The sequence below is a fragment of the Symsagittifera roscoffensis genome, chromosome 3, assembly GCF_963678635.1.
Source record: "Symsagittifera roscoffensis chromosome 3, txSymRosc1.1, whole genome shotgun sequence".
In the NCBI taxonomy this organism is placed as follows: Eukaryota; Metazoa; Xenacoelomorpha; order Acoela; family Convolutidae; genus Symsagittifera; species Symsagittifera roscoffensis.
In genome coordinates, this window is record NC_087064.1 from 28,524,241 (window position 1) to 28,538,350 (window position 14,110).

General features: G+C 35.7%; 1 protein-coding gene across 1 annotated transcript in view; it reads right to left on the bottom strand.

Annotated features, from left to right (window-relative positions):
• Positions 1-4,540: 4,540 nt before the first annotated feature.
• The window catches only part of LOC134842762 (hepatic sodium/bile acid cotransporter-like), a gene marked incomplete at its 5' end in the record, with an annotated part of 54,537 nt that continues 44,967 nt past the window's right edge, over positions 4,541-14,110 (bottom strand). Inside the window, 1 exon segment of the mRNA XM_063859240.1 lies at positions 4,541-4,999. Within this exon segment, the coding sequence (XP_063715310.1) occupies positions 4,649-4,999 (351 nt within the window). The 3' untranslated portion in view covers positions 4,541-4,648.

Consider the following 14,110-nt stretch of genomic DNA (forward strand, 5'->3'; position numbering starts at 1 on the left):
CATTTTGATTCATAATCAGTTAAAACTTCTCTTTTATTAAAGATACTTAAACTTTCTGAAACAAAAATATCAAGGTAAGTTTTCAATTTGGAATTATCTGCTTTTTTAAACGCGTTTTTGTACTGCAATATTCTTCCCCATCCATCTTTTTTCTTATAGCCAGTAGTTATATTTTTCAGTTTTTTTATAGCATTGACATTGAGATAAAATTTAAACTTCAAGTTAGCAGCAATTCTTTCCTAAACGCGGAATCTTTTTTGACTGTGCAACATCTTACTCGAACCATCTTTTATTACTGTAATCGTTGCATGTAATTTTCATTGATAAACCAACTGCGTGTCATCGTTCATTTGAAAATCAGTCACGAAGCCCATTTTTAGCCTTTCGATCACATGCCAAACAGAAGTCAATACTAAATTGCAACAGTAAAAACGTTTTTACTTTCTCTCGCGAGAATCAGAAAGTTTTGTTAAGAAGAAAGATTTAAGATGTGAAATTTGATTTCTGAGCGAAGGCACGAAGCCACAAAAGTTAATTAGCTACCTTAGAATTATTAAGAAAAAGTTTTCGTTCACATTTTTTATAATTCATCTTTTCAAGTCAAAGTGGTCAGTCATTTTTATGGTGCAATTAAACTTCATAAAACTTCAAATAATCAAAATCTTCGTAATGATCAAGATACGCGCCTTTAATTCTTAATTCGATAACTTCCTTTTAATTCTGAAAAGAAATCAAGAGCGTTTTTAATTACTAGTAACATTTCAGCACAATATTGCCAAAGTAGCCATGGCATAAAATAACAGTCTTCGAAAAAACGGTAATATTTTTTCACACATTGTGCACAATAATGCGGTGTGTAGAATGGTATCATCTGCATAACTGAAAACAATAGGAAAACCTTTACCTATAAACTTTGGAAAATGCTTGTTTTGTATAAAACTTTTTCATACGTCTGTCAATTTGGCTTGCCCAACATTTAAATTATCTCAAGCCGTCATATAATGGCGCCATTGAATAATAATTTTTATGGAGAGAATTATGGGTCAAATTTTGCATAAAACTGCCCAAGAAAAACAGTTTTTGAAAAAGAATTCCAGCAAAGCAAAAAACTTTGGCAAATAGGACCAATTAGGCCTTTCAGCTGAGCTCGAACAATTTCGAATGGCTGACGTAAAAAAGAATGACGGAAAATATTGAAACTTTTTTAAAAGATTGCTACGAATGCCAATGAGAAAATAATCATTTGAAAAATGAATTAAAAAACAGACTGTCTTGAAAATTTAAATCCTCAAATAGTTTAAAACCATTTATCAAAATCTAAAAAATAACTCAATGGGTGCAGAATATTGCTTGAAAAGTAAAAAAAAATACCCGCGTAATTAGGAAAGGCCGGAAATTTTTTTCTGCCATATATTTTCTTTTTTTTAAACTTTTTTTAAGCTGCCTCTTCTGAGTTGTCTACAAATGGTTTAAATTGAACGTAAATAGTTTTGCAAAACTTGGTTCCAAACGGATGATTTAGTAGGTCAATAGAACATTTTTGTTTTCTATTCAGATTTGATAACGAAAAATTGAAATGGAAACTTGATGCAGATGACAAAGTCTGGCTTTGTTTGCTTTTTTATTGTTTAGGTTTAATTTTTTTAGTTCTTATATTTTGAGGGCTTCAATTTTTAGGTTTTTAGTTTTTCACTTCTTAGATTGCGATGGGCGTAAAGTATTTAAAGTTACGATTGCTGGAATTTCGATCTGAAAAAACGACCAATCAAATGTTTCTAATAATCAAGATACGTGCATCTAGATCCCACTTCATCCTTTGTTTCAAATACAGAAGGCAAAATATTTCTTATTAAATAATCAAATCACAGCTATCAAAGAATTATGTTGTCTACTTTTCTCTCTTTTTAAGTTAGCCGTGTAAAAAACAATTGAAAAGTAAGTTTTTCAAGCAGTAAATTTTCACAGCTCTTTGCTTTGTCAAAATGCACAGTTTTTTGAGCGTAGGAATAACCACCGAAAATTGAGGTTGATTCCGTTAGGAAGTAGTTGCGCACTAGCACAGAGCTAGTTATTTTTTTTCGAAAAAATCAAAACAAAAATGATCTGTGTGGTAAAAATTTGTGTGGCATCCTGCTTGATATGAGTTTCAAAGTCTGGCTTGATGTTTGTTTTTTAAATGCTTAGACGTTCAATTGTTAGATCTTAGTTGTTTTGGGGGGTTTATCTTTTGGTTTATGTCAGTTTTTTAATTATTAGACGATGGAACCAAAATGGTCATTTGCATGATATATTTAAAACACGATTGCTAAAATTTCGATCAGAAAAAAACATCCTATCAAATCCTTCTAATACTCAAGATGGTGCATCGAGTTCCCATTTCCATACTTTTATTAATTTACTTGTACTAATGCTAATAGAACCAATTTTCAACTAATCACGAAACTGGAGTTTTGATCAAGTTTTTCTTGAGATCCAAATTGAAAGCCAAACTGATTCAAACGTTTTAAAAAAAAAAATTCAGAATTTTCTTTGCAGACCGGAATTGCGGTTGAGTTATAATAGTGTTGAAAGATAAATAAGACCAATTCAATGTCCTCAACTCAAGTTGGAAAGATTTATATTGCGGCTACTCAATTTGGAATGATTAGAAATTTATTATACGTAATACTTTTAATGCTGTCAGTTTTAGGACTGATGCAATTCTCTGCAAAAATTAAATGTAAAAAAATAAAACGAATAGTTTTTAATTTTGAGACTTTTTGTAAAAACCATCCCTCCACACGCCATATAAAGTACAAAGTGACAGATTTGCTCCTAGTAATAAATCAATTATGGCAAATAAGCTTCCTTCTACCAATTAAGAACGATTTTCCAAGACGGTTTAAATCTCCGCTTACACTTTCATAGCGCGAAATGGAGGCTGAGTAAGCAGAATGGTCTAAGAGCAGAATAGGTCTAATAGCAGAAAAAAAAAATTTCTAATTTTTACGGGCTAATTGATACTAAACAAGTAATAGAAACAAAATGGTGAAGTATATATATTTTTTTAATTTAAGCTCAGGACAACAATACCTTTTGAATGATATAAAAAAAATTCCGTCGAAAATGGTTAGTTACAAAATCGAAATTTGATGAAGAAAAAATCACCCGAGCACAAATAATCCGTTACTTCGTTACGAAATTTGAAACAAGACCAAATTGCTGTCCTCAATTCAGTTTGGAATGGCTTACCTTGCGGCTTACGCGTGTTATATGAACGTTTTTTCCGGCGATAATTAATTTTAACTAGCAGTTTAAAAAAATAACAAGTAGAAACTTGTTTGAAGATTGAGCTCAAGACAACAATATGTTTCGGATGTTATAAAAAATTGTCGTTAAAACTAGATAAAAAATTAAAAAGTCAAAATTTGACCGAGCAAAAATTCAACCCTTACGAGGCCAAACTGTGCACTGGATAGGCGCACATTTTTTTGTCTGTATGTTCCTAGATTCCAGAAACAAGTCTTTAAACATGTTAAATTTGTGTCGGAACGATCAAAGAAAACGAAAGACCAAAAGAAGAACAAAAAGAGCGTACTTGTTGCAGAATCCGCTTAAATTTCCGAAAAAGCACAGTTTGGCCTCGTAATGACCTGAGAATAAAATTTCCGTCACTAAAATAGTTGCAAAAACTACAATCTTTTTTTTGAACAGAACCATTGCTTGAATGCTAGTTATTGAACCATTGAAGCTAAGAAGCTTAGAGTTTCAAAGACGTTTCGACCGTTTTCCCACACTCAGATAAATCGTTCGAACCTTCTAATATGGACTCAATCATGACTGAAAGAGTTTATCTATCAAAATGATATATCTATCACTCAACCTCGAATGACATGTTGATTTGGTACCTAATTTTACGCAGAAAAATCAAAATACTTTGTGGTCTGAAGCAAATCAAGTCTAATTTTCTATTTTTTTTTTGAATTTTGTGTTTTTAAGGCAGTTGTTAAATCCGAAACTCGAGAAACCTATTTCCGAGCTTTTTGACACTGGAATTGTTTTTCTTAATCTTGTTAATTATAAAAAAGATCTGAAAAATGATCTATGACTCGACCCCATGCGAAGCTTCTTAACGTCGCCTGACTTCTGAACTTTAATTTTTGCTCTGACCAGAGAAGCTGCAAAAAAATTTTAGTAAATTTACTTGTGTTTTTTTTGCAGAATTCTATGTTTTACTGATAGTCATCTGATAAGGTCGAGTGATATCATAGCAGGCCCTTTCCAGTCATAATTTAAGCTCGATGAAAACTTTTATTTTTTTTTGTTACGCAGATGTGATTTTGGTGTAAACATTGTCTGATCGTCTTGCAAAGCAACCAGATAGTTTTGTTCATTTGTTCGTGTTAACTTAGAAAATTACCGACAACAGCCGAAGTTTTGTTTTAATTTACAGGTTGACTGTCATACTGTATCAGTTTTTGAGGTTCCCCTCTAGATTCCAAAGAGACAGCAGTTCGAAATTAACTGAAAAAGTTTTGATGTCCGCATATCTGTCTTGACTTGTAAATTTAATAGTATCATGCATATTAATATCACGCAAATCATTCTATAGATCTATGAAATCTATAAGTCACAAAATATAAACAACAACATTTAGTTTGATGTTTGATCATACTTGGGTAGTCTTAGCCTTGTCTACAATAAACATTCCACTTGGACTCATGGTCATTGGGGGTTGCAGTAAGTTGTTACTGCAATTCATTTTAATCTGCTGTTGATGCTGATGCTGATGGTGTTGCTGTTGTAGATTTATGGCGCTTCCGTTCCGACTGAATTGACGTGAGCTCTGTCGTTTGAGGCGCCACTCGATGGCAGTTTGGGTGAGTGAGGCGACTCGTGCTTTGAACTTCTCATCGGGTTCTCGTTTAGCGTCCTCGTCTTCCTCGTCCGAGCTCTCCTCGAAGCCCTGGCATCCTTGCTCCTTCCAGACATCCCACTTCTTAGTCAATTTTTTTACCATCTGAAAATAGAAAAGTTTTTATTTTTTGTCGCCACCGGTCCTGTTCAATTCAAGTTCAACCTTGGGGGAGGGGGTTGTCATTCATTTTTCCGTAGCCGGACCCTTCTTGAGGAGGCCGATAAAACTGACACCCTTTTAACCGTGACCGAAGTAGGATTCAAACGCACGCCCTCTCGTGTAAAGAGACGCGTGCCTTACCCCAATTCACCACAGCTGCGCTGGTCCTCGGTTTTCTTTTAAACATAGGTGAGTTGTTATGTTCCGACCAAAGAAGGTGGGAAAGAACTTTGTTGTGGAGTGCGTTCGATTCCAGATGCTTCAATTAAGCGTCAGATGAGGTGGAATCAGGGACGCCAAAAAGTATGATTTTCATTTCTGCTTTTAAAAAATAATAATCTTATTTCTGAAGAAAGAAAAAAAATAAAATTTCATTTGTTGCAAGAATTGTGCCAATAATCTAGTTGAAAAAGTTTTAACAGAAAAATTCAACTGAAATTGATGCTGATGGCTCAAATTCATTCGCAACTATTGATTGAACCAGGGGCGGATCTAGGATTTTCTCGAGGGGGGGGGACCTTTTTTTTTTTTTTAGGTCGACCAAATTGATTTTTTGAGCTCTCCCAAAGCACTGTTTTGCGTCTATTTTGGCAAAATTTTCTGCGCCGCAGGCAAATTTTTGAAAAAACAGTCAAAAAACCGTTTTTGGGCACTTTTTGAAAATTTTGACAAAAAAATTGCGTTTTTTTTGGCGCGCGCTCCCCCTCAAAGTTAGTATATATTGGCGCCGAAGGCGCCTTTAGAAAAATTTTAGGGTCGGTCCGGCAAAAATGGATTTCTGAAAAAGTATCAAAGGGGGGACCCTTTGGGTCGGCAGGGGGTCGAACCCCTGAGGGGGGGGGGGGGGGGGGGCGTCCGCCCCCCCCGCCCCCCCCCCTAAATCCGCCCCTGGATTGAACCATTTTTTCGTTCCAATACTCTCGATTGAGCAGCAAGAAATAGTTTTCTTCCAGTGCATAGACGCCAGGCAAACAAATAAACAGCGGCAATTCAGTCAGCAAGCGCGAGTAAACAAACTATGGGTACCCGTCCTATTATCATGTGTCGATTATCATGCCCATGATAAAGAATGTAGATTGAAGATTCGATATTTCATAGTTTTGTTTATTCAAATTGATAATTTTCAACAGTGTATTTTTAGCCGAAATTTAATTGAAGCGGAAATGAAGTTTTAAACGGACCGAACTAATAAACCTGCCCCCCGCTCCCTAAAGCAATATGAATGAAATACTGGGGTGGAAGATATTTAGTTGGTCTGTCTGGGGGAGGGTGTTAACTTGATTCACTTTGACTCTCCTCTAACAAATCAAGTGATTTGCGAAATAATTACTCAAAATTGTAGGCTTACTTGTCTTTTGTCAAAAACACACCAAGTTAGAGCATGCTAATAGGCGCACATGCTAATCGCTACACCCCCACAAACTCTAGCTTTTCGCGGCTGACTGTCATTGATAGTTACAATTATTTCAAACCGAAAAAATATATCATTTTACTTTGATCGAATGAAAAATAGGATCTTTTTAACAATCTCCCCACCCCCACCCCTGTTAAGAAAGGGGAGAGATTGTTAAGTAGATCCGAAAAATTGAAAAATAAATGAATTTCAAAAATTTTTTGAATATTATATTATTGCAATAAATTTATTGCATAATATACTTCACAATAAATAAACTTTTAGGCATCCCAGGGTGGAATGATATCATCATGTCAAATTATTTTCAGTTGTGAATAGTGATTATGACTAAAATTGACTAAAATTTTTTGATAATAATTTTGTGGTCGGAACATTCTGAGCTACTTGCGTGCCTTCTGTTTATTCTTATAGACATCTGATAAAAATTAGCTTGAAATGTTATTTCTGCTTTTCGAGGACACTATCTGCAAATTTCAGATAGTTAGCGGAGGGTACTTAACTAAATAAATTTTTGACTTTTTGTTTGCCGGTTTTAATTCTGATCTGCCTAAATCAAGTTTTTCCCGTTCATTATATGAACAGCAATTCTCATGAAAACAAAAATTGGTTTGGAAATTTCAGAGAAAGTAGCACAGCCATGGCTCACTTTCCAGACAATCAAATTGTTTATAAGGAAATAATAGTGGAAGTAACTGTGTCCGAAGAGAAGTCGGATATTTGAGGCCCATCATGATCCGTGATCAATGCTTGAGGTTTCGACCAGATTACGCACCCAAAATTAACCAAAAGTTGCGGTATAATTATATGACCAGTCGACATATTGACGACAGATTAAACAATTGATTGTTCTTTATGGTTCTTAGTCAAATCAATCAACCGTTTCAGGCAGATTTAGTTTTTAACAGGTCTCCTTTTAAAAATAATCTTCTCAGGGAAACAACAGCCAGAAAAAAAACAAAAGCTTGTTTGTTGGTGATTTTTGTTGTTTTTCTTTTTATTTTTCGCTTTATTTGTTCTTCTGGCATTTTAAGGGAAACAACAGCCAGAAAAAAAACAAAAGCTTGTTTGTTGGTGATTTTTGTTGTTTTTCTTTTTATTTTTCGCTTTATTTGTTCTTCTGGCATTTTAAGGGCCCATTTAAACCGAAACGCTTTGTTGGTAAAAGGAGCCAGTTGTACAAAGCACGAACGTTACTTGCTGATATGTGATATCTATGTTTCTATTAGTGTGGAACTTTGTTTAGATTAGAATCACTTGTGTAAATGAACACCAATTCTGGTTCGACTTGCTATGACTTTTTGTTTCGACTTGCGTAACGAAAGTAACGGTTGTTTCGACTTTCGTAACGAAAGTAACGGAATATTTGTGCTCGAGGGGGGAGGGGTTTCTTTAGACAAATTTCGACTTTTTAACCAGCCATTTTGACGGAAATTTTTTATATCATTGAAAAGGTATTGTTGTTCTGAACTTAAACTTGAAAAGATATCTCACCTGTGCTTAATTTTCGTAAAGTTATGGGGGTTTAAAAATTGCCATTTTGGACAATTTGCGACAATTAACGCGCGATATATTTCGCGCTATTAACGCGTAAGCGGAGATTTAATTCGCCCTGGAAATTGTTCCGAATTGGTTGAAGGAAGCTTATTTTGCATAATTTATTTGTTACTAGGATGATGGAGGATGATTTTCACAAGACAAAAAAATCGCATTTTTATGATTATTTTTCTCATTTTCTTTTGTTACATTTAATTTTTTCATGTTATTACTGCGCCATAAAAAAGGCAGTCGAAACCTGCAGGGCTTCGCCCTGATACAAGCAATCTTGTTTATGTATTAGCTTGTAAAACACACGGAGAAAAACATATCAGTCGATGGCGTAATTTTTTGTTTGCTTTTTTTGAAAACTGGAAGTTTAGCGCATATTATTTTTTAAAGATGGCATTGGCAAGGATATTGCAATCGGGGGATCTATTTAACAATCTTTCAAGTAATACTGTACACTGACTGAGCCTAAAGGTAAAGACTACGGCTGACACAGTGAAGATCCCAAGTTTGTATCTGATCAGGAACTATCTTTTTGTCAATGGGAAATAATATTCTGTTTTAAATGAAATTTTCAGCCTATTAAGTGCTTGCTTTTCTTTGTCGGCTTTGTTTTTTTTTGATTGAACAGATTTTGGATTGTTTTATATCGGTTTATTAGCCTGCGTGCTTGTGTTCTGCTTATTAGATCGTGCTTGTGTTCTGAGGGGAAGGTGGACTTAAATCGTTTATCTTAGTTTTGAATATAAGAAAAAACCGGCATGAAGAGTTTCTGCCAGGTATTTCCGTCTCTCTTACCGCTTGGTTATTATTGTGCCGATAATGATTTTGATCCGATTGTCTGGATTTTTCCCCTCAACTGTGGTCTGCCTGTTGAATAAATCTAGTGATATCAAAAGTGGTGCAAAAAAATTTTCTTAACCAGGAAAACTATAATTGTACTGTATTGTAGGGTGCGTAATATTGTGTTTGTTCTTTATTAGCTTTGCCCTTTGTGCTCGGTTGAATCAATTTTAGCACACTCATTCATTTATAAAACGCTAGTATTATTCATTAGTCTCATTGTTGAGACCGGATATGTTTGCTATTTTTGGACTGTTTTGATGGATCTGAAATTTTTATCAAAAATTTCAATGGGTATTAAGAGTACTTTTTGTGTGTGTAATTGGGTACTAAAATTGGTTTAGTCGAGCACAAAAAGCAAAGCTAGCAAAGAAGAAACACAAAATTATGTACCCTTCTTTTCTGATTAAGAAACCTTGTTGGTTGGCGCCAACAGAACTCGAAGTGGAAAAATGTTCAAATCCTTCAATTCAGCCCAAAAATGGAAAAAAATACCCCGTCTTTGCAAGTTTTTCGGCAGCCAAACTGAGCGCAAAAATTTTAGGTTTTTTTTTTCAAAAGATTTTTCGCCTCATTATAAGAAGCTAGAACAAATGATTTTAAATTTTCAGCCCAATTTTATACTCTAATGTATGAGAAAATTTGTAATTTGCCTATCTGGATGCTGAGATCATTTTGCAGATACAGCGCTTTATTCAAACCTAGTGGGTACTTTTCACCTCTGCGAAAACGGTTACCAGGATTATTGAGCGTGTCGAGACGGCGTAACGCTGCTTCTAACTGACTAAAAAAAACCAAAACATCTAATCTGACAACTCAGACAATTAACTTTGATCACCTTTTGCTTTCTCAAAAAAATCAAACGAAAAAGTGACATAACCAATTTAAAAACTTTCTGAAAAGAAATATCATGAGATGAAGGTTTTTGGTATGTTCACATGGCATATATTCGACAAACTAGGCGAAATTTTTTGCTCTAAGTTTGAATATCATCAGTTTTCAGATCGCAAAAATGAACGCCAAATGAAAAAACTGTCCTCCTACTACAATTCTCAACTCAAATTGAACTTTGAGTATTCCGAAAAGTTTCTCTTTTTTGTTTGTAGGTTTTCTTGAAATCTTCAAAATTTTTGTCTGTTTTTCCTAATATTCAAAGTTCAGACAACAATTTTGAAGATTGAAGATTTCAAGAAAACCTAAAAAAAAAAGTTTTCGGAATCTTCAGAATCCCACTACTTAAAAAGCGGGAAGCAACGAGAAACCAGATTTCGAGGCTGCTCAGCGAGAATTTTACGCAAAAAGAAAACACAAGAGAAAACACAAGAATTGCACAAGAGTTTTGAAAAACTGAAGCAAACTGAAAAGTTAATAAAAGTTGTTTAACTAACAAGCGCAAGACAGAACATTGGTCCTCTGGAGGCAACTTTTGATAATCTGATCAAGCAAGTAGCAAGGACAGCAAGAAGTAAGCTTTTTGTTGAGACGATCACAGAGCTGCACAAAAATATTAGAAACAACTGATCTCAAAATGACGAATCAAGAAGTAGACAACTAGAAGAGGTCAAATATTCTGTCGAAGTAGATAGCAACAGCCATTGAGAAGACTAAAGTGTCGCAAGCTGGTCGATCAATACCTATCAACCTCACAACAAAACTAATTTTCGTAAATGAAAGTAGAGAGAAGGACTTACAATCCAGACATCAAAATAGCAAAAAAGCAAGAAGCCAAAACTAAAAATTAGGAGCGTCAAAATATCGAGGCAAGGAGAACATCTAAAATATAATCTGAACAAACCAAATTTCAACTTGAAACAAAAGCAAAAGCGACGTGAATGTCAAGCGACCTGATTGTTGAAAAACTGGCTAAGCTGGAAACGCCGGAATTATGTGAGACTCCCTTTTTCCCCGTCAATTTCATGGCGCGAAGACAAAAACCAGAGCCGTACCAGCTCTTGAGCCCAAAAGGTTGACCCCGGACAACTCGCCCAAACACCTGTACAGAACAAACTTCAACAGGCTCGCAAGAAGATGATTGCTTGCAAGCTCAATTAAAAACAAAGAAAACAATCCACACGAAAGGAGCCGACCAAAAGGTTTATCGTTATTGTTACAAACTAAAAAAACCCATGAAAATAATCAGATTAGAAAAACCACAACAAAGCAACATCCGATCAGACCTTTTATCAAAATCTAAGCTTCAGTGCAGGGGCGGATCTAGGATTTTCTCGAGGGGGGGGGGCGGATTTTTAAAAAATTTTCCAAAATTTTGACGACCTTTTTTTTTTTTTTAGGTCGACCAAATTGATTTTTCGAGCTCTCCCAAAGCACTGTTTTGCCCCTATTTTGGCAAAGGTTTCTGCGCCGCAGGCAAATTTTTGAAAAAACAGTAAAAAAAAAAAAGCCGTTTTTGGGCACTTTTTGAAAAATTTTGACAAAAAAATAGCGTTTTTTTTGGCATGCGCTCCCCCTCAAAGTTAGTATATATTGGCGCCGAAGGCGCCTTTAGAAAAATTTTAGGGTCGGTCGGCCAAAAATGGATTTCTGAAAAAGTATCAAAGGGGGGACCCTTTGGGTCGGCAGGGGGTCGAATCCCTGAGGGGGGGGGGGGGGGGCGTCCGCCCCCCCGCCCCCCCCCCTAAATCCGCCCCTGCTTCAGTGTACCGATGAATCGAAGTGCCTTTTAAACCAGTTAAACTGAAGTTGGTGGAATTAAGTGAGACCCCCTTGGCTGACCGGAATTGTCAAAAAATCTCTTAGCAACTGTAGATGGTGCCTCGAATGATGACAGCATCGATATCAAAAACATAAAAAGGCTAGTTATTGGAAAATCCAGGCGACCAATCTTGTGTTAGACTATTTGAAAAAAAAATGTTTTCCACTTGGCTTAATCTTGCAAGAAATTTTGGTATATTTCATAATATAGTTATTGCACAGCTTGAAAAACCAACATGGAAGCTTTCAGCATGTTGCAGAACTCTCAGTCAATCATTAAATTTGCTCTTTTTGTTCAAACATGCCTGAACTTTGCACGCAGCACGAATGTTCTCGACGTCTGAATTTCGACTCAGTTTAAAAGAGCGCTTTCAAAGAGCTTCTGCTCAAACTGGGAGCAATTTGTAGTTATATTTCACAATAAACCGACACAATGAAGTTGAATTGAGTTATTTTAGCAAATCGTTGAATAACGAAGCAATTTTTCACTATGATTTGGTAATTTAGTTTTCCACTACTGAAAAATAAGCTTTTAAACGCCCTGGAGGACCAAAAGACCAGCAGGAAACCACACACCCTAAGGTTCATTCTAGACTGTCCGAAAATTAAAAAACGAGCAAAGTGTGTCCCCTGCAATATAGCTCACAAACTGTGCAATTGTATCAAACTTACATACATAAAAGAAATACAAATGATGATCAGCCGCAGAGTCGTTTGACCTTTTGGCATTGAAGGCTCGGCAAAAAACCATAATCGCATCCTGCGTACACAAACTAGAGGCAGTAAATAGCTCCAATTAAAGACCAGTAAACTGAGAATTAGATGTTTCCTCAGATTTTTTGACCAATTATAAAAGCAGCAGCTTGCTACATTTAATCAAGTTACTTGTCACGAGAAATTATATAAAAAAGAAGCTACTGCCCTCCGTGACAATGTATCCAGGGTGTTTTTTAACCAATAAAAATTTTCTCAGACTTCAGTTTCTTCGGTAAAACACAAACAGTTTCACAGGGAATCATGGAGCAGCAAATTATAGAAGTGAATTATATAAACATAAATAGCAAAATCTCTGGCTTTTTGCTATTCATCCGAAACCACTGAGCGATTCAATTTTTTTTCAAGACGTCTTTTGTCTCATTAGATCCCTCGCATAAAATCCGGAAATCGCCATAGTGATAACAATCTCGTCAAACCACAAAAACTGGAACCAAATTTGTCAATTTTACAATGCAGCAGCTGATAATAACATCAATTTTAGCAATGGCGCTCTGCAGCTACTGCAGTGTCTGTGGAAATATTTTCTAGGTTACGGAAAAAACGAGGTTGGGATGTCCGCCGAATTTGGGTAAAAGTTTTAATTTGTTCTTATCAAAAGTGGTGTGTCGAGTTTTGTGATTATTTTGAACAATCAAGGCAGACACAGGAATACTATTTTTTCAACGCGAAACTTTTTTTTGGTGCCCAAAATTAGCCAGTGTGTGTTAGATGCTCGTTACTCATCTCAATTGGATATGTTTTTAAATGCAGAAAACTTCAAGAGGAACTTTTAAATGGATGATATTGTGAAATGTATGTGGTAAAAGTTTGAGTGAAAGGGCAAAAAGTAGACAGCTAGCAGATGTCTATGGTGTAATTCTCAGGTGAACAGAGAAAAAAGTTTGAAACCCAGAGCAAAAAACTGAAAGAAGTCGAATGATTTGCAGTTAACGAATGATTCACAACTCAAAAAGCAGCAGACGCAGATACCACCAGCCATTTAGAAGACTCAAGTGTCGCAAACTGGTGGATCAATTGCTCAACCTCACAAAAAACTAATGAGAGTTTACTTTTTAAGTCCGCGAAAAAAAGCAAAAGCGACCGGAATTACATACAAGCGACCTGAATGTTAAAAACTGCCTAAGTCGGAAATGCCGGAATTAAGTGAGACTCCCGTGGTTGAGCGGAACGGTCAAATGTTCTCGTAGCAACTGCAGATAGCGCCTAGGTCGATGACAGCAATCAAGCTGAGTTATCGGAAAACCAAAGCCACCATCCACGGGTTAGGCTATTCAGAAAATGTAATCCGCTCTGCATTCTCTTGCTAGAAATTTTCGTAGACCTCAAATTATGGTTATTGCTTAGCTTAAAAAATCCTTGTTCAACATTTCATTAAGTTGCATGTCCCTTTATCAAACATTAAATAAGCTTATATTGTGTAAGCATGCCTGAATTGTTTTTAGAAGTTACGGATGATTTTGAGATCTGAGTTTCCAACGCGTTTTACAGTGCACTTTCAGAAATCTTCTGTTAAAAAAGGAGCAGCTGGTTTCTTTTCAAAATCAGCCGACAAAAGGCCGTTAAAATGAGTTATTTTAGCTATTGGCTAAAAAAAAATTTTTTCGCGATGAGTTGACAAATGTAGTTTTCCACCACCAGAAAGTCAGATTTTAGACGCTTCGAAGAGTAAAAAACAAACAAAAACCACACTTTTTGCATCTTTCGCTCCTCCTAGACGTCCGAAAAGGGCCGAGTTTTGTGACGACTCAACTGTGAACAATCAACGC